The 23835-nt window shown below is 39.9% G+C and overlaps 1 protein-coding gene across 4 annotated transcripts; it reads left to right on the top strand.

Annotated features, from left to right (window-relative positions):
* Positions 1–2260: 2260 nt before the first annotated feature.
* irf6 (interferon regulatory factor 6) lies at positions 2261–20840 on the top strand. 4 transcript variants are annotated; one of them, XM_060845426.1, is made up of 10 exons: positions 2262–2559; positions 3456–3515; positions 5381–5557; positions 6222–6426; positions 7641–7717; positions 8689–8722; positions 10937–11071; positions 14532–14924; positions 16960–17078; positions 19439–20840. In XM_060845426.1, exons 3-10 carry the CDS (start codon positions 5384–5386, stop codon positions 19664–19666), a joined length of 1365 nt encoding a protein of 454 aa, XP_060701409.1. In that variant the 5' UTR covers positions 2262–2559; positions 3456–3515; positions 5381–5383; the 3' UTR covers positions 19667–20840. The 4 variants fall into 4 exon arrangements, with proteins under 4 accessions (XP_060701410.1, XP_060701409.1, XP_060701408.1 ...); XM_060845425.1 differs by having other exon boundaries at positions 2262–2555; XM_060845427.1 differs by lacking the exon at positions 3456–3515 and having other exon boundaries at positions 2261–2555.
* Positions 20841–23835: the final 2995 nt, after the last annotated feature.

The following is a 23835-nucleotide window of genomic DNA, read 5'->3' on the forward strand; positions in this document are numbered from 1 at the left end:
GACTGAGAGTGGCTGTTGGTTTGTGTGCTGTTATGAGTCCTAGTGGTCGTAGTAGTCTGGCTGTCAGTTCAGACATGTTCTTGATGTATGGTAACGTGGCTAGTCCTTTGGATTGTGGCATGTTCTCATTCCATTGTCTTTCCCTTAGGCATCTGTTGATGAAATTGTGGGGGTATCTGTTTTTGGTGAATACATTGTAGAGGTGTTCTTCTTCCTCTTTTTGCAATTCTGGTGTGCTGCAGTGTGAACAGTGTCTTGATGCAACTTCTTTTGTGTGTGTTGGGGTGGTTGCTTTCATAGTTCAGGACTTGGTCTGTGTGTGTGGCTTTCCTGTATACCTTTGTGGTGAATTCTCCATTCGGTGTTCTCTGTACCATCATGTCGAGGAATGGGAGTTGGTTGTCCTTTTCTTCCTCCCTAGTGAATCTGATTCCTGTGAGTGTGGCGTTGATGATCCAGTGTGTGTTTTCTATTTCTGTGTTTTTAACAATTACAAAGGTGTCATCTATATATCTGACCCAGAGTTTGGGTTGAATTTGCGGTAAGACTGTTTGTTCTAATCTTTGCATTACCGCTTCTGCTATGAGTCCAGAGATAGGTGAGCCCATGGGTGTGCCGTTGATTTGTTCATATATTTGGTTGTTGAATGTGAAGTGTGTTGTGAGGCACAGGTCCAGTAGTGTGAGTATGCAGTCTTTATTGATAGGTTCCCTGTCTTGTTGACTGTTCTGCATGTCCAGCAGGTTGTCTATTGTTTCTCTGGCTAGTGCTTTGTCAATAGAGTTGAACAGTGCTGTTTCATTGAATGAGACCTTAGTTTCTTCCTTGTCTACATTTCTGATGATGTCCAAGAATTCCGGCGTTGACTGTATAGAGTGTCTGGATCCGCTGATCAGGTGTTTCAGTTTCTATTGTAGTTCTTTAGCAAGTTTGTGTGATGGTGTCCATGAACACCAACTAGCCATGAAACGACACGACCAGCTATCCTTAGTAGACACACATGCAGATGACAAGCAACATGAGCTTGACTGGGACAACACTACTATTATAGGACAAGCCAAACAAAGAACAGCCAGGGAATTCCTAGAGGCATGGCACTCATCCACAGATTTTATCAACAAACACATTGACCTGGACCCAATATACCGGCCACTGCAGCGGACAGCTGGAACTGACAACCGGAAGCAGCAGAGACAAACCACTATAAATGCCGGAGGAAACATCTCAAAAGCGCTTCACTGGAGGCTCCCAAGCACTGAGGATGTCACCTAGACAGGGGACGAAATGTCTACAACACAAATTCCCAGCTAGGCGAACAGAACCACAAGACCACACTCTTGAGTCAGGAAGTTGCAGGTTCAAATTGTACTTAGTCATACAGCATGGAAGCAAATCCTTTAGTCCAACCAGTCCATGCCGATCATAATTCCAAACTAAGCTCATCCTATTTGCCTGCGCTTGGCTTGTATCCCTCCAAACATTTCTTATTCCTGTACTTATCCAAATGTCTTTTAAACATGGTAATTGTGTCCACATCCACCACTTCCTCTGGCAGTTAATTCTACCCATCAATCACTGTGTATATAAAAAAGGTTGCACCTTGTGATAGATATTTTTAAAAACATTCTCCTCTTACCTTTAAATATATGCCCCCTAGTCTTGAAATACCCTCCCCTCGGGGAAAGACACCTGCCATTCACCTTTATCTACATCCCTCATGATTTTATAAACCTCTTTATGGTCACCCCTCAACCTTCCATGCTCCAGTGGAAAAACCTATCCAACTTCTCCTCATATTGTACTTTAGGGCTGAGGTTGTTGGCTTTCCTCCCACGTGATTGTAAAATATTGTATTTTGAAGAATTGGAGGCAAGGTTTCCCTCCTCAACATTAATCTCAACATCACTAAAACAGATTATCTCATTGTTACTTGCTGTACTTTCACTGGGAAAATTGGATGCTATAATTTCTACTTTGCAACAGTTCAAATACATTTAATTGTCTGTAAAAAAAAACTTCCAGGCGTTGGATGTTCCATACACTCATTAACTGCGGTGTGAACACAAATTCTCCGCTAGTCCTCGAATTGGGTGAGCAACGTTGGAATGGTTTGTAAATTCTGGGCTCCCAATAAAAGCCATTGCGGATCTCGAAACATAAAGTGTTTGTCTGTCCACATACAAAAAACAGAAACTCGGCAGGTCTGGCAGTATCAGATTTCCGCCAGCACTTTAAAACTTCAACGGAAAAATTGCAGGGAATTAAATTACAACATCTCCGCAAAATTCCGGCCTGACATCCCTGAAACCTTGATCGAGTTACGCCAAGTGTGATTCACTGTTCACGCAACCGAGCTGTGTCTCGGCGAAACTGGGCAAATCGAATCGCGGGGTAAAACCAACGGAGGAAGACAGACTCATGTGATTCCGCTGAGTCACCGTGCACACCTGATATTGAACCGAAACTGAAGAGGATCGACATTGAAAAAAAAACCTCTAACCGGGAGGGAGCTGGCTGATCGTTACTGCTGACCAGTGTGTGCTACAGTCTCCTAAGTAGGTTTGTCTTATTTTGGGTTTTTTTTTCGTGCTGTTGTCTGAACGTTTTGTGGACGCTTTTTTCCCGATGCCTTGACTTTATTCCCCAATCGGAGTTAGGTGTCTCGCTGCCTATGTCTAGTCAGTGCAGGGAGTTAACTGCACTGTTCCCCGCATGTGTACACCTCATCGTTCCTCGCGTTAAATCCTCCACTAATTGAATTGACCTTTTTGATTTGCCATTTGCCCTATGTTTATGACGCTTACATATAATGAATCGCTAATAATTTAATTCGGCAATAGATGGGAGCGATTTTTTTCGGAAAGAATTAGCGCCTTTTTTGGTGGTGGTGTTTGATAATGTACTTTTGTATTTTCCTTCACAAAATCAGCAAACTTTTGATTGAACGAAATTGTAAGTGGTTTGCTCCGAAGTTGTATATAGATACGTGGGAGTGTTTAGTCTAACTGTTTTTATTTTCAAAAATCACTCAAAAGTACAAAAAATTCTATTCCCTTCCCCATAGTATTGGACTTGGACGTTATTTCCAGGTGATTGCAGTTTAGTTAAACTATTCACATTTTTTTGGAAGAAATTGCTTTTCGGCTTTCTTCCAAGCTGCCGAGTGCTCACTGGGTTGTTTATGTCTGACTGCAGAGTTAATGGGTTGGTTTTGTTTTCTGTGTCAGTGAGTGAGGTGCTGGAACCTGCCTGTCCAGGGCGCGGTGTTAGCGTTTGACGTCGATTCGACAACAGAAACTTTCAGAGGAAGTTAGTGGGGAGGGGAAGATTGTTGGTTAAAATCGACACCAGTTTCGACAGATCAATTGCTTTGATTTGAGCGAATGAGGAAGTGGTAAAGGATATAGGCTGACGCTCACGAAATTCTAATCCAGTGCCTGGATCCATTATTGCAGGAGACCTTTCTCTGTAAAGGAGAGCATTTCCGGGATCACAAGCTGGATATCGACGAGAAGGTAAGGGAGGGGAGGGGACATGAACTGCTGACCTCCAGTTTGTTTTCACTTCACTAGTGTTACCTTGCCCTGTACCTCAGAATGGGAGCACAACCCTAACTTTGGCCATGGGCTCAGGGAAAGATTTCCCAATCTGGGTTCGAACCTCGGGTGGGTGGAAGGTGTGTCCCTCTGGGATTTGGGTTAGTTCCGCCTAATGCACCGAGGATCCAATTTCCTCGACATGTAACTCTTAATCTTTTTATTCTCCAAAATGTTTTCTACATGGATTAATTGTGCCTCCAGGGTTTATGGAGAAAGGTCTCGTTATTTCACCGCGATTCACTCGAATTGGCGTTAACCTTAATGTGAATCCAGAGCCAAGGCCTCACCCACCAGAGGTAGTGTGAGCGACCCTTCTCACTGATGTGTTTTTGGTCTACGTTTCATGTGAAGTATAAATGATGGTGATCCCAATTTCTGAAATGTTCATAGAATCCCTGATTAAAATTAACTGATAAATATTCTTTCCCTTAAACGCTTCAATTTTTAACAATTATGAGACATGACTATTATTATCTCAGGGTAGAGTTAGATAATAAGATGTCCTGTGGAACTTAGTGCAGCAATTAAACCTCCTCCTGGAATGCAACCTCTAGCCACCTTTACAATGAAGGCTTTACTTTGATGCAGAGTAGTTTAGGGCTGCCTGACTGTCACCTTTCTTTCACGTGGTATGAATGTGTATTGGAAGACATGGACATCATTGTTGAATGGAGTAAAACAAGTCTTTTGCATTTCGGAAAATTTTCTGCTGTGTTTGTTTGAGCCTATCTCTATGTTTAAGTGCATTTACACAACAATTACTTAGAATCTCATTGAACATATTGCACAAAAGCAGGCCATTCCACCCTGCCCCCACTGCAGCTAGTCATTGCTGTTAATACTCCACATGGATCTTATCCCCTGCCTCATCTCATCAGTGCATTTTCTGCTTCTTGAATACACTTAGCTGCTTTCTTTATTGAGAAGATCTAATCCATTTGCTCCATTTCTTGAGTATCCCATTTTAATCACTTTCAAGTAACTGTTTCTCCTTAGTTGCTGACTATTTATTAGTAATTGGCTTGTCTATGTGGTCCTCATTTTAGATTCTTCTACAAATGGAAACGACATCTCAACATTTTTGAAAACAAAAAATGCCTTTTTCTCTGCATTATTCTCTGCATTTTTCTCTATCAATCGTATTCTGAATTTTAAAGATTTTTGTCTGCTTTTAAGACTTCCCGATTGACCTAAACAGTGTAAACATATCATCAGAATCCTGATTCTTAGTACCATCATCTTAGTACACAATTCCCTTATTTTTGACAAAATCTGACCTTTGCAGCACATACATTTGAATACATATTTGCATATGTTATTGTAAGTGAATTACATTGAGAAAGTGTTATTTCATGTATTCGATTGTAAATTGATTATTTTAGAACAAACAGTGTAAAATGCACATAATAGGATAACAAGTTGTACAATCGAAATATTTTATTTAAAAACATATTTTGGTGTTCTTGTTACACAATAGTAGTATGTCTACCTCTGGGCCAGAAAGTCTGCGTTGAAGTTCCACCTGCCCTGATGGTTCTTCACAAAGGGCCTGAGCCCCTTTTTAAAAAATATGTTATAAATCTATTTTTCACTTGTCTGATAAACCCACTAAAGTTGATCAGCACTGCACTGAATAGCTAAGTATCAATCAAGCTTTATCATTTCTGTTGAGGTTAAAGCAGATTTGTATTTTCAAATCAGTGTTGTTGAAATTACTCTATAGATCACAGTTTGTAAAATGCTTATTTTGCATCCTCAGTAACAGAGAAATTTTGTTTCAGATCATGGCAATTCATCCACGCAGGGTACGATTGAAACCGTGGTTGGTGGCCCAAGTGGATAGTGGTCTTTTCCCAGGTCTAGTTTGGCTCCATCGGGAAAATAAACGTTTTCAAATTCCTTGGAAACATGCAACTCGTCACAGTCCACCTCAAGAGGAAGAAAACACTATTTTTAAGGTGAATCCAAGGTTCCAATTCCTTTTATTTTTACTGGCATTATGATAGCAATGTGAGGAAGTCTTCTGAACAGATTTGCCATAGCTGAGTAACTTCAAAGGAACTGCCTGATTCACTTGTAGCCACTTTATGCTGCAGCAAGTTCTGAATTCTGAATGGAATTTTTCACTGGTAATTTTCTCTTTAAAGTTTAAAATACGTTGGGTACTAATAAAATAGGAAGTTGAAGATTTTTTTTATTAAACAGAGACTAAGGTTAGACTCGGATTGTCTATGGGAAGTCTTATCTAGTTGATCAATACATGAACCAAGAGTGGTTTAGTGAATACTGACCAGCAATGTGATCATTCTTTTTTTTTTAACTTAAGGACACTGATTTCCTAATGACATCATGGGGCTGCTATACATATACCCTTGTTTATGCCAATGCTGTACCCATTTCTAATTTTGCAGAGACACTGCACTGGACTGGCAGAGTGCTTTCTAGTTTTGGACAAAGAGTCCCTTTATAAAACCCTGACTGGCATTTTAAGGATGAGAGGAGTTGAAATGTGTCTTTGTGGGGTCTGGAGTAGTAGATGTTGAAGGAGCAAGGACTGATTTGGTTTAAGTCCACAAAGTAGGATCATTTTAAAGTATTAATTCCAATGTGCTTCATCTACAGGCATGGGCAGTGGAAACTGGGAAGTATCAAGAAGGGATTGATGAACCAGATCCAGCCAAGTGGAAAGCACAGCTTCGTTGTGCACTTAACAAAAGTCGGGAATTTAAACTAATTTACGATGGAACCAAGGAGGTTCCGATGAATCCTCTTAAAATCTACGAAGTGTGTGATATCCCACAGAGCAGTGGTATACACAGCAATCCAGGTAGGACATTTTGTTTGGTTGTAGTAGATTGCACTGTCTTTTTCACCTGCTAAACCAGCTGTCATTTTGCAAGATTACTCAAGTGGTTTTTGTTAGCTCGCTTTCAGTGTTAAAAAAAGAAATGCAATAACTTTAATATTGAGACCTGTAGCAAGTTGTTGATTACACCTCTAGGTTTCAAGGGGTCAAATTACATTCTAATGCAATAGTGAAATGAAATAGTTGTCATAGATACAGCGACTAAATATTCAACAGACCCATCATCTTGTATTTATAGAGTGCCTTATTAAATGTCTCAAGGTTTCACAGAAGCATTATTAGAGAAAATTTGACACAGAGTCACATGCAATTTAAGCTGACCGAAACTGGAGTTCAAGAGGTTGAAAGGAACAATTTTTTTATAGGAGGAGGGAGAGAGACAGCAAGTTTCAGGAATAGAATTCCTGAGCTTCGAGCTGATTCAGTGAAGGCATGCCCACTAATGGAGTGTTGAAAGATTCTGCGTGAGCTGTATTTATGGAGGCTGGCCAGAACAATATTGGATTGACATGAAGCTATTCAGCTCATCAAGCTTGTTCCACCATTCAAACTGATCATGGCTAATTATCTACTTCTAATCTCGTATAGTGAAGCCCAGACCAAACAAATGCATGGATAAGTGATTCAACAGCAATTGTCTTAAGGCAGGTAGCAAAAAAAATGTTGCAGAGAGGTAAATGTAGGCAGAGCTTGTGATTGAGAGGATCAATGGTCAAAGCTCACCTTTGACCAATAGATGGTCAAGGCTTCAATCAGTGTTGTTCAGCCACAGTCAGTGGCCAGGAAGGGGTCTGGCTGTGGTAGGACCAAAGACACATACTGGATATCAGACCAGTACCACTCTGAGCCCGAAGTCCTGGTATGTTGAGAGAGGTAGTAGTGAGTGTGCTTGTGAAAAGTAACTGAAGAACCAAAATAAGTTTAGGGCTAATGTAAACACCAGAGTTATTTTTGTTTTTATTTTAATTAGCCTGCAAATGAAATCTATCTAACAATAGAGTTCAACATATCAATGCATGAGGTTGTTGCTAGAACCAAAGTTCACTGCTCTGTGAATCAGTGTAGGAAAGAGGTGATTTTATATTTTTGATCTCTCAAGACTGTTAATTTTGTAATTAAGTTGAAACACCCAACGTGTCAGATTTCCAATATAATAACTAGTGTGTATTTCACAGGATCGGTACCATGGGAGGAAAATCTAGATTTGGACGATGAGGATGATGAGTTGAGCACTTCTCAGCCTCAGGTTAAAGTAAGTGGAAAATGTTTGAAACAGGAATTTTAAATGAGTTAAAACTACTATCTAAAACTTTAGTCTGGCAGTCTTGACACCCTGATGATTTTGTGGCTGAGGCCACCAGGATGTAGATCGAAGTCATACGATATGTGCTCAGCTCAATTCTTGGTACAAATCAAGTTAATCAGCCTCAGTCAGTACAGATTTAAGGGCATTATAATTGATATTAGTGATTGTAGGCTGGAGAGTGTGATAGGGAGTTGCTGGTGTGGACTCTTATTCCCAATTACTGCATAAGAATCCCATCTAGTAAGTATGTGGAAGAAAATTGCCTGTGTAAAATTTGGGGCTTGACAATAATGTTCTAGTAACACTTATTATCAAGTATCTTATCCGATGTGAAAATGACCATTGTCTACAAAGGACAGATGGGATATGTTTTTAATCCCTCAAGCCAGAGAGTGATAAATAATGAATATAAGACAAAAGTTTCAGGTAACAATATCTGAACTGGAAATTGTAGTCTTCAAATAGCTATTGCACACAAGCTGCTTTCTCTTGCTCTGTTTGTTGTGCTGAATGCTGTACCTGTTCTTGTTGTGCCAGGAAAATTTGATAGTAATCCAATGTAGTCTTATTCTGTGGTGATCAACCGATCAGCACGTATGATAAAATAATGAATGTGGTCAAGCTGCATTCAAGTTATAGAATGATTGAGCAAAAGGCCATTCAACCTAAGTTTCTACTCCTTTTTGATAGAACTAATCCCAATCCCTATCCTTTTTCACATTGATCTATCCTTTTTTAAAAATGCTTTCACTACCTTTTCAGCCAGTGTGCTTCATTTTGAGTCAGCAAGATCAGTGTTGATTCTAAATTTTCAGCAGTAGAAGGCTCCCTGTTGTAGGAAATGTTGATCTGTTGGTCGCTCATTGCATATTAAATAAGAAACTACTAATTAATTTCTTTTTTTAAAATATATATAGATGCAAGAAAGCTTTCCATTTTCCAGTTCGAATGGTAAGTGAGCATGATGGTGGTCAGTGTGAATTTAATTTGTAATCAAAGCTTTTATTTTTAACTATTTTTAAGATTTTGGCAAAAATAGTTAAATCCTTTGGCTGGGTACATGCTTTTCAATAAGAATGAGATTCCTGGAAATAGGAAGCCTCTGCTTGTTCAAAAGATTCTCTTTTGGAAGTTGTTTTTCATTTTTGACATCATAACACAGAAATAATCCTGTTTCTGCAATTTTCTCTTTTCCTGATCACCCAATAATGTACATTCTGTACTATCTAATGCTTTTGGGAAATAACTTGTGTTATACAGTGCTTTACACAACCTCAGTAAGTCTTGCAATACTGTTCTGAGAAGTTAGTGGTAAAACTGTGAGCTGCTGCTGGGAAACTGGACCTTTTTTCTCCCGCCCATCCTCAGTCCCAAGGGGAATGTGAGGACTGCAGATGCTGGAGACCAGAGTCGAGTGTGTAGTGCTGCTTGAAAAGCATAGCAGGCCAGGCAGCATCCAAGGAACAGAAGAATTGATATTTCGTGCATAAGCCGTTCATCATTCCGAATGAAGAGCTTATGCCCGAAACTTCGATTCTCCTGTTCCTTGGATGCTGCCTGGCCTGCTGTGCTTTTCCAGAACTACACACTCACCGGCCCCAAGTGCTATATCCAATTCATTCTTGACATCATACAATATTTTGGCCTCACCAGCTTTCTGTGGTGGCAAATTCCAGAGGTTCATCACTTTTTCTAAGTAAGGAAATTTCTCTTCATTTCAGTCCTAAAAGGTTGATTCCATATCCTTTAGATTGTTGACCCCTGGTTCTGTAATCCCCCAATATCAGGAACATCCTTCCTGTATCTGCCTTCACTAGTTCTTTAGAAATTTATGTTTCTGAGATACCCCCTTCATTCTACTGAGCCCCAGCGAATATAATCCTAATCAACCCAACCTCTCCGCATATCTGTCCCACAATGCTGGGAATTATTCCCAGGAATTCATGCACTTTGTCAGATAAGGAGACCTAAGTGCACACAGTTGTCCAGATTTGGTCTCCCCAAGGTCCTCTATAATTATAGAAAGACATCCTTAATCTCATTTCTGAATCTTGTTGTCATGAAGGTTGATGTGCCATTGCCTTCTCTACCTCCTAATGCACCTGCATGCTTACCTTCAGTGACTGGCGTACAATGCACCTAGATCTCATTGGATACTCCCCGTCTCGATTTATAGCCAGTTAGAAAATCTGTCTTTTTGCCTTTGCTCCCAAACTGGAAAACCTCACATTTATCCACGTTACACTGCTTCTGCCATGCATTTACCCACTCAGCTTGTTCAAATCATGCTGAAGCATCTCAGTATCCTCCTCGCAGGTCAAATTTCAATCATTCTTGCATCATCTACAGACTTGAAAATATTAACTTTAGTTACCTTCTCTAAACCAAAAATATGTTTTGCAATGCCAGAGTCCTAGCACTGATCCTTGCAGTACCCGACAAGCCACGTTCTGTCATTTGGGGAGGATGGGAAAAAGACCTATTTATTCTCAACCTAGTTTCTTGTCTGCAAATCAGTTTTCTATCCATCTCGATATACTACCCCTAATCCCATCTGCTTTTAATTTTGCATGCTAATCTGTTTTGTGGGATGTTGTCAAAAGCTTTCTGAATCTTTGTAAAAATAAAATGGCGACTTTTCCTTTTTTTTCCCAGATCTAGCTAAAATTGCAAATTTTAAGTTGATAATCTAATTAAGAATCCAATATTCTGCACTGTATTACTCTAGCTTAAGTTTTAAGAAATAATTGCTTTATAAAGTAAAGTTTAGTGAACTTGGCAATTTTAATCCAAATTTACTTGCTGCGTTAGTGTGATGGTTATAATCAGGATCTGGATATGATTGCATTATAATCAGAAGTCTGATCGTGCTGTCTACCTTGATTCTCCTGGGCTGGCAAGCCAAGCAGATGGAATATAATTTTTGAAAAAGACCAGCTACCTGTGCTTCCCCAGGGCAAATTGGTTGAGCTGAACCCCCTTTCTGATATCATCATTTGGTGGAGGTGGGGGGGGTTATACAATACTGTAACCTAATTTACACAATTAAAGAAAACTGTGGGTGATCTGATAAATCGGGACACATACCATTTCATATTTTAAAGTTGATTATTTTATTAGTCAGTCGCGATGATGACTCTCAATTGTGTAACTTGAACCTTACAGCCTCTCCGATAGCCGCAGCAAATGTGACTAGCTGCTCTCCAAATGAGTGGATAAAGACTGAGCCAGAACAGGTTGATCCACACTTACCGGCTGAGATAATCAGCACTCCAGAAACCTGGATCAGCTCCCTGCCCAGTAAGCAAAAAACAATTTATGCTCCAAAGCCAAATTGTGATCTACCTTGTTGCCTTTGGAAACATTTCTCTTTTTCCCCTGCCTTCCACTAACCTTTTAATACTGACCTTCCTTGCAGTTGATGTTTGTTTTTTGGTCATTATTCCTTAAATTTGGCTGTTTAAATATTTTACTCTATATATACAGTTAATGACATTTCAAATGTCTCAATTAACTGGGTGTATAACTAATAACTTAAAATGGCAATATTGAAATAAATAACACTTTTTTGTTGTCTATGAATTTCCATTCAGCAATACGATAGAGAGCCTATTAACCTGGTTAAGTTGATGATATTACAGTTGAATGAATGTTATCCTGGATATTTTTAAGGTAGATAAGTCTCTGGGTCCTGATAGGGTCTATCCCAGAATATTGAAGGAGGCAAGAGAACAAATTGCTGGAGCATTGTCAGACATGATTGTATCCCATTTGCCCACAGATATCGTCCCAGAGGAGTAGAGAATAGGAAAATGTTCTCCCATTGTTGAAGGGTAACAGGGATAATCCAGGAAATTACAGATCCGTATGCCTTTATGTCAGTGGTGGGGAAATTATTGGAAAAGATTCTTTGGCAAAGTCTGAGTGTGTTTCGAAGCAAATAGACTAAGGACGGAGTTTTGAGAAGATTTTGGAGCTCAGGTTGAGGTTCTGGATGCAGGTTTGCTCACTGAGCCGGAAATTTCATTTTCAGACGTTTTGTTACCATACCAGATAACCTCTTCAGTGAGCCTCCGGATGAAGCATTGCTGATGACTTCTGCTTTCTATTTATATGTTTGGGTTGGTGATGTCATTTCCTGTTCATTTTCTCGGGGGTGGTAAATGGGGTCCAAGTAAATGTGTTTGTTGATAGATTTGCGGTTGGAATGCCATGCTTCTAGGAATTTTTGTGCATCTCTGTTTGGCATGTGCTAGGATAGATATGTTGTCCCAGTTGAAGTGATGTCCTTCCGTATTTGTATGTGAGGATACTAGTGAGAGGGTTGTGTCATTTTGTGGCTAGTTGATGTTCACGTATCCTGGTGGCTAGTTTTCTGTTCGATGTAGTGTTCGTTACAGTTCTTAGTGTTTTGTAAATGACATTAGTTTTCCTTGTTTTCTCTATGGTGTTTTTTAAAGTTCATTTAGCTGCTGTTTTAATGTGTTGGTGGGTTTGTGGGTTCCTATGATGCCAAGGGGCCTGAGTAGTCTGGCAGTCATTTCTGAGATGCCTTTGATATAGGGGAGAGTGGCTAGGGTTTCTGGACGTGTTTTGCCTGCTTGTTTGGGTTTGTTCCTGAGAAGTCGGCAGACTGTTCATTGGGTCCCACAAGAAAAGACATCACCAACCCAAAGAAACCCAAACAGTTGTCGGCATGGTGGCACAGTGGTTAGCACTGCTGCCTCACAGCGCCAGAGACCCGGGTTTAATTCCTGCCTCAGGCGCCCGACTGTGTGGAGTTTGCACATTCTCTCCATGTTTGTGTGGGTTTTCTCCAGGTGCTCCGGTTTCCTCCCACAGTCCAAAAATGTGCCGGTTAGGTGAACTGGCCGTGTTAAATTGCCCATGGTGTTAGGTGTAGGAGTAAATGGATCTGGGTGGGTTGCGCTTCGGCAGGTTGGTGTGGACTTGTTTCCATACTAAGTAATCTAATCTAATGTAAATAGAAAGCCGGAATCATCAGCAGTGCTTCGTCCAGAGGCTCACTGAAGATGTTGCCTAGCATGGTGACGACACATTTAAAAATGAACTTTCCACTCAGTAAGCATACCTACATCCAGGACTTATTAGCGATTATCAGCATGGTTTTGGGCGGGGCAGGTCACGCCATGCTAATTTGACTTTTTTTTTGAGGAAATTATGAAGATGATTGAGAGAAAAATGGTTGAAGTTGTCTACATGGCCTTCAGTAAAGCCTTTGACAAGGTCCCTTATGGGCAGCCTGCTCACATGGTATCGGGGTGAGCTGGCAAAGTAAACACAGAACTGGCTTAGTCATGGGAGACAAAGGGTAGTGCTGGAAGGATGCTTTTCAGAATGGAGGGTTGTGACTAGTGATGCTCCACTGGAGTCTGTGCTAGGACCTCTATTTGTGGTCTTCATAAATAGTTTGGAGGAAAAGTTAGTTGGTCTAAGTTGGCAGACAATGCAAAGATTAGTGGAGTTGCAGATAGTGAAAAGAATGATCAGATGATACAACAGGATCTAGATCAGTTGGAGGTATGGCCAGAAAAATGGCAGATGGAGTTTAATCTGGACAAATATGAGGTGATGCATTTTGGAAGGTCAAGTACAGGTGGAACTATTTACTGTGAATGTCAGAACCCATTGATATGCAGAGGGATCTGGTTGTTCATGTCCATAGATCACTGGTGGAGCACAGATAAGGTAGCAAAAAGGACCTATGGCATGCTTGCCTTCACTGGAAAGGGCATTGAGTAAAATGATAAACAAGTTATACTGCAGCTTTATAGAGTTTTAGTTAGACACACTAGGAATATTGCATGTAGTTCTGGTCACCACAGTTCCAGAAGGATGTGGATGCTTTGGAGAGGGTACAGAAAAGGTTTAACAGGATCAGATTTAGATTAGATTACTTAGTGTGGAAACAGGCCCTTCGGCCCAACAAGTCCACACCGACCCGCCGAAGCGTATACCACCCAGACTCATACTCCTACATTTACCCCTTCACCTAACACTACGGGCAATTTAGCATGGCCAATTCACCTAACCTGCATATTTTTTTGGATTGTGGGAGGAAACCGGAGCACCTGGAGGAAACCCACGCAGATATGGGGAGAATGTGCAAACTCCACACACAGTCGCCTGAGGCAGGAATTGAATCCGGGTCTCTGGCGCTGTGAGGCAGCAGTGCTACCCACTCTGCCACCTTGCCGCCCCCATACCAGGATGTTGCCTGGTATGGGGGATTTTAGCTGGGAAGAAAGTTGGATAGACTGACTGTTTTCATAAGAATGCAGAAGGTTGAGGGGTGACCTGATAGAGGTTTAGAAGATTGTGAATGCATGGATAGAGTGGAAAGTATGAAACTTCTTTCCCAGGGGTCAGTTACGAGGGGACACAGGTTCAAGGGAGGAGAGGAGTTTGAGATGTGCAAGGCAAAGTTTTTCACACAAAGGATATTGAGTGCTTGAAATGCGCCGTCAGAGGTGGTATTGATATAAATGTGTTGATATAGGTTTGGAGGGCTGAAGGATCTGGTTTTGTGGTGTATTGTTCTTTGCTCTATCAACGCATGCTCTACTCATATATTGCTTTGTGATATTTAAAATAGTTAACTTTTCATGTTGTTTAATTATGAATATTTTACTTAATTGTAGATGGGAATCTGATCATCCTTTAGCTTATTTAAGACAACTCTCTCTCGATATTTTTTATGAATTGATTTGATTCATTTTCTCCCCTGTCATTTGTACAGTGACAGACTTGGAGATCCAGTTCCAGTACCGAGGAAAAGAATTGGGACCTGCTTTAAACGTCAGCAATCCACAGGGATGCCGTCTCTTTTATGGTGATCTGGGTCCAATGCCAAACCAAGAGGAGTTATTTGGTCCAGTTTCCCTTGAACAAGTGAAGTTTCCTGGAACAGACCATATTTCAAATGAAAAGCAACGTCTTTTTACAAATCGCCTGTTAGATGCGATGGACCGAGGACTCATCCTAGAAGTGAGTGGTCATGCCATCTATGCCATCCGGCTGTGCCAGTGTAAGGTGTATTGGTCAGGACCCTGTGCAAATGGAAATAATACCCCACATGTCATAGAACGGCAGAAGAAAGTCAAGCTGTTTTGTTTAGAAACATTCTTGAGTGGTGAGTGCTCAACTACTTTTTTAAATGTAAACGAATGAATCGATATGAACAAACAAAAACAGAAGTTTTTGGCAAATCTTAGCAGGTCTGGTAGCATCTGTGAAGAGAAATCAAAGTTAATCTTTTGGGTCCATTGACCCTTCCTCAGAACCCTGTTTTGAACTTATTTCTCTTCACAGATGCTGCCAGACCTGTTGTGTTTTTCCAGCAACTTCTGCTTTTGTTTGATTTACAGCAGCTGTAGTTCTTTCAGTTTTTATTTTGATTGGAACAAATTTGCTTTAATTTCTGGAATTCTTTTGTTACAACTTTTTTGTTCCACTCTTTCCCCACCACTCCTAAACTTGTTCATCCCCAGCCTGTCTTTTCTCAGATGTGAAATGGTTGTTTCTGGACGAGAACTTGCTTCTCCAACAGTCAAAAGAAGCTGTGAGATTGACAAGTGTTGGTATCCAAAGGGATCTGGGTGTCCTTTGTTTTGAGTAACTGCAAGCTAAACAATTAGGCAAATTTGGGACACAGGAGTAAAAATATCTTGCTGCAATTGCATGGAGCTTGGTGGGACCACACCCGGAGTATCCTCTCTAAGAATCCTATGTATTAATTGGACCGTTAGGAAAGATTTGTATGGTTTTGGTCTCCTTGTCTAAACAAAGATGTTCTTCGCATAGGAAAGAGTGCAAAGGTTCACCTAGATGGATTCCTTGAATGGAGATACCCATAAAAGATTAGATTACTTAGTGTGGAAACAGGCCCTTCGGCCCAACAAGTCCACACCGACCCGCCGAAGCGTAACCCACCCATACCCCTACATTTATCCCCTACCTAACACTACGGACAACTTAGCATGGCCAATTCACCTGACCCGCACATCTTTGGAATGTGGGAGGAAACCGGAGCACCCGGAGGAAACCCACGCAAACACGGGGAGAACGTGCAAACTCCACACAGTCAGTTGCCTGAGGCGGGAATTGAACCCGGGTCTCAGGCGCTGTGAGGCAGCAGTGCTAACCACTGTGCCACCGTGCCGCCCACTAAAAATTAGAAGACATAGCAGCAGAAGGCGGCCATTTGGCCCATTGAATCTGCTTTGCCTTTCAAAGAGATGATGGTTGATCTGATGATCCTCAGCTCCACTTTCCTGTCTTCTCCCCATGAACCTAACTGATTTTAAAATCTCTCTGCCTTGAATATACTTAACGACAGCCATCTATGGTAAAGGATTCCACTGATTCAATACCTTATGAAAGAAGAAATTTCTGTCTTTAAAAGAGCAATTTCTTACATTGAAATTAAGGGAAAACAACTAACTTGTCAGGTTTCTGAAGAATCTTGTGTATTAATTGGTCTGGGGAAAGATTGCATACAAGTTGAGTCCCCTTGTTTAGACAAGGGTGTACTTCTCATCCAGGGTGTATAGACCGTACTCCGTACTTGCCATAGCCTATAGCTGTGTTCTTTGGAGTTTTGATGATTGAGAAGTAATCATTTTGAAATGAACAAAATTACAGGGCTCAACCAGGCAGGACTCAGGTTTTCCTCTGGCTGAGATGGAGGGGGGTATTCTCCAGAAACTGAGCACAGCTTCAGCTTAAGGGACTGACCATTATGGACCATGATGAGGAGGAATTCATCATCTGAAGGTGTGAATTGTCTGAATAATCTGTCCCAGAGGACTGTGAAACTTGAGTCATTGAGAAGGTTCAGGAGAGATTTTTGAGATACTGAAGATATCAAGCATACTTGAATAATACAGGAAAATAGTGGTGTGGTAGAAGATCAGCCATGAACTAGTTGAATGGGAGAGCAAGTTTGACGGGCTGAATGGCCTACGTCTCCTGTTTTCTGTGTGCCTATTAAGGCAGAAACGAAGGTGAGAATGGGGATCAAATATTGGGGCCAACACTGAACTTGTGTCATTGTTTGTGTAACTTCATTATTAAGCAATAATAAAATTGCAGGTTATAAATTCTGAACTGAAGCATTTTGTTTCTACACAAAATCTGCTCACCATTTTTAAAATTTTGGATTGTAGATCTGATTGACCTTCAAAGAGGACAAAGTAATAAAGTACCACCTTTTGAGATTTACCTGTGCTTTGGGGAAGAGTGGCCAGATGGCAAGCCTAAGGAAAGGAAACTAATCATGGTGCAGGTAACACCTTTCCTGGGTTTTGTGTCTATATAAACTATTACTCATGTTAGTAAATTACATACTCACTTACAGTATAGAATTTTGCAATGAGAGATTGTATATCATACCATTCTGGTAACAAAGTTATCTAGTTAATCCATTGTCCATTTATAGGTGCATAAAATGCTATTGAGCATGTAGCCAAAGTCTACCTAGACATGACTGTGAACATTTTATTAATAATCTCTCTACTCTTTTATTAATTCCAAATTTGAGAATTAAAGAACATTTTTGCATCTTTACAGTCCAAAATTGACCATTCTTCAAAACTCAAGTTTATAAAATCATGAGGGATATAGATAGGTTTAATGGCAGGTGTTGCTATCTTGGGATGGGGAATTTTGAGAATAGGGGGCACATTTTGAAGATGAGAGGAGAGAGATTTAATATAGACATGAGAGAAAAATCTTTTTACGTGGAAGATGGTTCATATATGGAATGAACTTCCTGAGGAAGTGATGGATGTGGGTACAATTACAATTTGTAAAACACATTTGTATAAGTACTTGAATGGAAAAGGTTTGGAGGGATATGAGCCAGGAGCAGGCAGGTGGGACTAGGTTGGGATTATGTTCAGCATGGACCGATTAGGACCAAAGAGTCTGTTTCTGTGCTACGTGATTCTATGAACTTAGGAAGATAATGACTATTTGCCTGATGCTTTTTAATATCTTAAATGTTAAATTGTGACTTTAGAATTAAAATTTAAAGTCATAAATAGGTTTGAGTTCAGGATGTTCCATTACATTTTAATATCTATATAGTCAATTTTAGAAGTCCATAAACTCTGAAACAATCTTTTAACCCAGGGGTATTTATTTCCTTATTGAAGTACATATTTTTAAAAAATTGCTAACGGCCTGATTGTACTATAACCTAACATTGGGAATTGCACAGTGTATTATTGATGTGAGAAAATACCTCATTTACCCATTTTAATTGGTCCCATCTATTCTGTTACCATTAAACTTTCCAAAACCAACTTGATTTTAGGAGGGCATCGATAGCTTACTCAGTTGACAGTGATTATTGATTTTTTTTTTTCTTTTGTTCTAGAATATGGACAATAACATAAGATCACATTAATTGCCTATTCCTAATTATCTTGAGATTGTTTTTAGGTCACTTTTGATGTGTAGCAATCCTAGGTAATGTTCATTGATCGTGTGTTCTGGGATATTGACCAAACAACATGCACATGCCAACTTTGGCTAGTGGGTGACATTGTCTCTACAGCATTGCTTCTCTTAGTTGCTGGAGTTGGAAGAATTCCCAGCTCAATCTGCCCCTGTTTCAAGAGGACTTTGTTCTGTCAGACAGGTGGTCTGATGTGGACTGCAGTTGGGCTGCTGCCCTGGGGGAAAGTTTGGAGGCAGTCATGGGCTGTTGTTTGCTGAGGTGGGCTATTTGAAAAGGTCCTCCCTTAGTGCTGTGGCGTCTCATCCAAATTCTAAATTTTAGAAAAGGCAAAGCATTTAGCCTTCATCACTTTCCAACTATTCATCCAACACCTCCTTTCTATCACCTTCCCCTTTCCCTGCTACCTCTTATCCCTCCCATCTACCATCCATAATCACATGCCAAGCTAGAATTTCCATGTCCATGCAACCCTAGAGTGACAACTGTGTATTTCTTTAAAAAAAGATATTGCAAACTTTCAACATCCTTCCCAGCAAAAAAACATGTTTTTGATTTTTTTTTGGTCTGCAGCAATCACCAGATTCTAAGACTCAGTGGAGGTTTCTACTGCTTGTAGTTTATGCTTTCTATCTTGTATAAATAAACCTTGTGCAATTGGCAGTAGAGCTCAGAATTAGAATGTCAATTAAATACTATCTCACTGGACCTAGCTGTTTCAATGGTCTGTTGGATGTCGGAGCTTGCATTTATGCCTCATTATGTGTTAAGGAATCTTTGAAAAAACCGGATGTCTTCCCTGAAAATTGTGGCAGACTAGGACATGCTTATTCTGACTGTAGCATTAGCAAAGTCAGAAGAGCATGCTGCAGGCTTGCAAACTGAACCAGTCCACACCTCCACACTAAACCATTAGAAATTGGTAATACTAGAGACAGAGCATGGAATTTAGGTCCTAGCTATGATTTTCACACCAATATGAAGTCCCCCGATTGCACGAATATCTGGGATAACCTCCTCAGTAGTAGAAATTTTAGGGAGTGAAGTATGGACTTGTCGTTGTAATAGTAAACCAAGGAAGTACAGGAATTTAACACTTGCTAAAGATGACTATAGCTGCATCAAGTAGGAAATGTTTTCTACTATCCCCTTCTAACTTACTATTTTTGCCTTGATCGTTTCAGGTTGTGCCTGTTGTTGCACGGATGATTTATGAGATGTTCACTGGTGAATTCACACGTTCTTTTGACAGTGGCAGTATCAGGCTGCAGATCTCGACCCCAGACATTAAAGATAATATTGTGACTCACCTGAAGCAACTCTACCATCTGTTGCAAACAAACCAAGGACATGAGCCATGGCAAATTCAACCTCCAAACCTGCACATGGCACAACCCCTGCCAACCCAGTAACATACACTTTCATCCTCTCCAGCAGAATTGTTAATTTTGATGGAAATGCCACAGTGAATGTAAAATATTAATTGCAATTTAATATATATTATATATACATATGTCTAATAAGCCTGCTCTATTTAGTGCTGGTACAATTTGAGAACAGAAGTGTAATTGTAACTGATTAAATTGTTTATTTTAAAGAAATTGACCTCCATAAATTCTCTTATGGTTTTGTTCCCCATATGCCTAATCTTAAAGCTGACAGTCGCAAGATGAAAAATGTGGAATTTCCCAAGCTCTGAGATTTTGTAGAAATTTAATCACAATGCTGAATCGATTTCCCATTCTTATGAAGAGATATTGAGGTTGTAAAAGGTGTGACAATGTCCTAAAGTGCCTGTTGAGGTGTAATTACTGTTGTAATTTTAAAGTCTTGGTACATCCATTGTTGAACAGTGACCATTAAGGTACTGAAATGACCATCAAAGGTGTTTTTTAGTGATAGATTCCAAAGCTTATTTCACTTTAGAAAGATGCCCAATGTTTCCAAACATAGTCCTGTGTTTCAGTCATGTATTTTTGTGAGCTAACATTAGAACTCGCTAGCCCTTGCTAACCATTTGCTGGCATCAAAAAGTTTTTAAAACAATAATGATATTACACTGACATTGAAAATATGGAAACTATTTAATCTGGCTGATCTGGTACCACAAAAATTTAGAAGATTTAAAATCTGTTCAACTCACTGATTCAAGAAAATGTTTGTTTGGGTTCTGTATTATAACATCATAGAATCCATTTTTAAATTCTGGTATGGATTCTATGTAAATGACTAATTCTTTGAGGTAAATATTCCTGATTTAACTTATGTTGATTTTTATACAAAAACAATCAATGCATTACTTTGCAAATGACACTAAACTGGAGTTTAGAATGGGTGGTGGTAGATAGTTAAAGTTGGCATGAAGCACAACTTATTATTTCAGCTACAGATAATTTTATTGTTGATCAAGTTTTTATGCAAGTCAATCCAAATAATATTGAGATGTTAATTTGCATAAGGTCTATGGTGCCATTTAATTGTTGTATGTTTGCAGAACTGCATCCTGAGCTGTATTAAACTGCAATTCAATTTTCTATGATACATGTTCTACTGTGACTGGTTAAATATAATTTAAGTTATTTGGAAGCATTGATTTAATTTGGTCTTATTTGCATTTTGTTTCATCATAAATAGGAGGGGAGGGGGAGGAGTTCAACACTTGATTAAAAAAAGTTTTAACAAAATGACTTTGCAGAAAAATGAAGTTTCGGTTAGACTACAGGAACAATGACTTTGAAATGTTCATTAAGTTATTAGAGTAACTGCTGGCAAAGTTAACGAAGGAGTAGCAACCATCGTATAGGCACTTCCAATTTGTTTTCTAAAATCCTTACTTATATGCTATTAAGATTTCCATGTTTGTTTTATGTCAGTTGCATATTGTGAATTTTTTTTCTCTCCCAGCGATCAAAGCTCTGTTCTGTCCATTCCCTAATTCTTCTGTGAAGGTGATATTAAATAACACTTTAATGGCCGCAGCCATCTACTGTCGGTACGTCTGCAACCCTGTACGGATGGGAGTTTCAGAATTTTGACCCAGTCACAAATGAGAAATGTCAATTGTAGTTCCAAGTCAGGACAGCCTGATTTAAACCTGCAAATGGAGGTTTGCCCACCTTCCTGGTTTCACTTTTCCAAGTTGTTTCAAATATTTCTGACCTGGGTGTTGCGTATTATTCAAACTAATATGCAAGTCATAAACTATTATTTATATTTTTCTTTTTAATTTGATGTTTGAATAATTTTGAAAAGCGGTCAATTTTTCTTTCGTGCGTAAATGGAGCAATGACTGCTTGCAATGTTTTCAAGATGTGGGACTGAAGAAGTGTTTCATTTTGTGAAATGTTGCTTTGTTTAGAAGTAGTCAGATGTTAAAACATGTGATTCTTTTAGCATAATTTGTATTTGTTCAAGTACATTTCAGTCATGTTCCTGTCAGAATGAACAGTCTAATTTGAAAAGAAAGTGGGAGTAGTATCCTGAACAATGGGCAGAATTGAATGATAAGTCTAGTGAAGATTATTTGCTGTTGGACACAACTCATTGCATATTTGAACTAAGTGTTGAGATTCTTGCTGGGCAGTGATGAGTTGCCTGTGATGAGGGTTACTATCGTGAATGACTTCCATGTAGCTTTCTCTCCTGGCACCCTGTGTGAGCGAAGAAGTTTTGTCATGGAAGTCAGAATTGAGTACCTGATGACTTCAGCTCTCTGCTTTTGGTAGGATTGCCATGTTGGACACCATGTACCAAGAATGGCAATGGTCATATGCACCATCTCTGATCTACTTATAGCACTTCCCTGAGCTTTACTGCTGTATTAGTGATAGTTGCCTTTGTTATGCAAAGTGCAGCATTTAGGATGTTTTGTGCTCAGGGACACACACTCAACTTATGGACCTGGACCTGACTGCAATTCTAGATTGTTCACTAGCTTTTGTAATGCACTATTCATAGCATTCCTACCTTATCTCTGCACAGGCACAAAGCCATACAGCTTTTCATGTTTGCCATGCCTCCTAGTCATGGAAACAAATGTGTAGCACAGAGCCTTGCATATCAATGTCATACCTATACCATGTGCCAGCAGTTTATGTGCAAGCACCCTGTATTTGTTTCAATCAAATGTCTGAAAGTCTAACAGGAGCAGTCCTTAGTCCAGTTAAGGGAGCCTATGGTCAACCAAAAGCATCAGTTGATCTCAGGCAAGAGAATGACCACAGTCAGTTGGCTACTTGCTGCAATCAAGGTCTGGGGTCCTATGTCCATGTAGTCTGGGGATTGGACTGTGGGTAGTCATGCAAATTAAGCTTCAAGATACACCTGGACCAGTAGCAAGTAGAAAGAAGGATACCGCTCCTGTAAGCGAAGACAGTTTAGTTTTAGGACGGAAGGGCAAAATGTGTTGGTGCAAGCATGGAGGACCGCGGGTCCGGTTCCTGTGCTATGTTATTCCTTCTGTTTTTTTAAAACTTTTGCTTAAAGCCTTTCTTTTCCTCATCCGGTCCAGAATTGTCTGAGGCATCCAGCCTTCTCTGAACTTTATTGCTCCTGCATTTACTTCTGAAGGATACATGTTGGACCTATACTCCCCAGTTCCTTTTGAATGACCTCTGCTACTCTGCTGTAGTCTTACCTGCAAGGAGCTGTTCCTGCCAGGTTCTGCTTATTAATAAAATAAATCTTCTCCTGATCCAAGGTTGTATTTTGCAGGCCATCTTTTCTCTTGTCCAGAACCAACTAGAACCATACTGTGCTGTAGTCGGTTTCACCTAAATGCTCCCCCCTGGCTATGTCAAACCACTTGTCTGTTTCTTTCCCCAGACCCCGCACTGTCTCTGGAAAAGCGCAGCAGGACAGGTACCATCCAAGGAGCAGGAGAATCGACATTTCGGGCATGAGCCCTTCTTCAGGATTCCTGCGCTTTTCCAGCAACACATTTCCAGCTCTAATTCTGCAGTCCTCACTTTCTCCCAGCACTGTCTCAGCCTTGCTGGGCCTTCTGTAAGGCTATACTGACCAGATCTGCTAAATTAATCTAATCTATACTTTTAATAAAAATGTTAAAAAAGAAAAGATTTTATAAAATTGCAAAAACTACAACAATAAGCCAACAAAAAACATATAAAAAAAAGACTAAAGAACAAAACACAACTATACTTGTGCAAGAGAAGCAAATAAACAGCGTGACAAAGTATTACCTCTTGAAGTCCGAGAGCATTGAGTAATAGGAGTTTATTCGAAATTCTTCCTTAGTAGACTTCAAGTTCACTAAAGTGGAACGCAATAGTTGCACAAAAACCTTAGTTAAGGTGGCAGATAATTCTACTTCTAGATAGTCCAAAAAGGGCTGCTATATCCTATAAAAATTTTTCCATTTACTGGTGTACCATATTTGTAACCAAGTCCAAAGAAATATGTGTTATGATCAGCCTATGCCAACCCAACAGACCCGGAGACTTTCATTAGAATATGTTTCCTTGCACAAAAGGTGAGAACATTAAAAAGTTTTTTTTCCCCACGAGTGTCCAGAGAACTTATATTGAGTAGGTCCAGGAAAAGAGAGATAGGGTCCCTCTTA

Source organism: Hemiscyllium ocellatum, chromosome 26 (genome assembly GCF_020745735.1).
Source record: "Hemiscyllium ocellatum isolate sHemOce1 chromosome 26, sHemOce1.pat.X.cur, whole genome shotgun sequence".
Taxonomy (NCBI): domain Eukaryota; kingdom Metazoa; phylum Chordata; class Chondrichthyes; order Orectolobiformes; family Hemiscylliidae; genus Hemiscyllium; species Hemiscyllium ocellatum.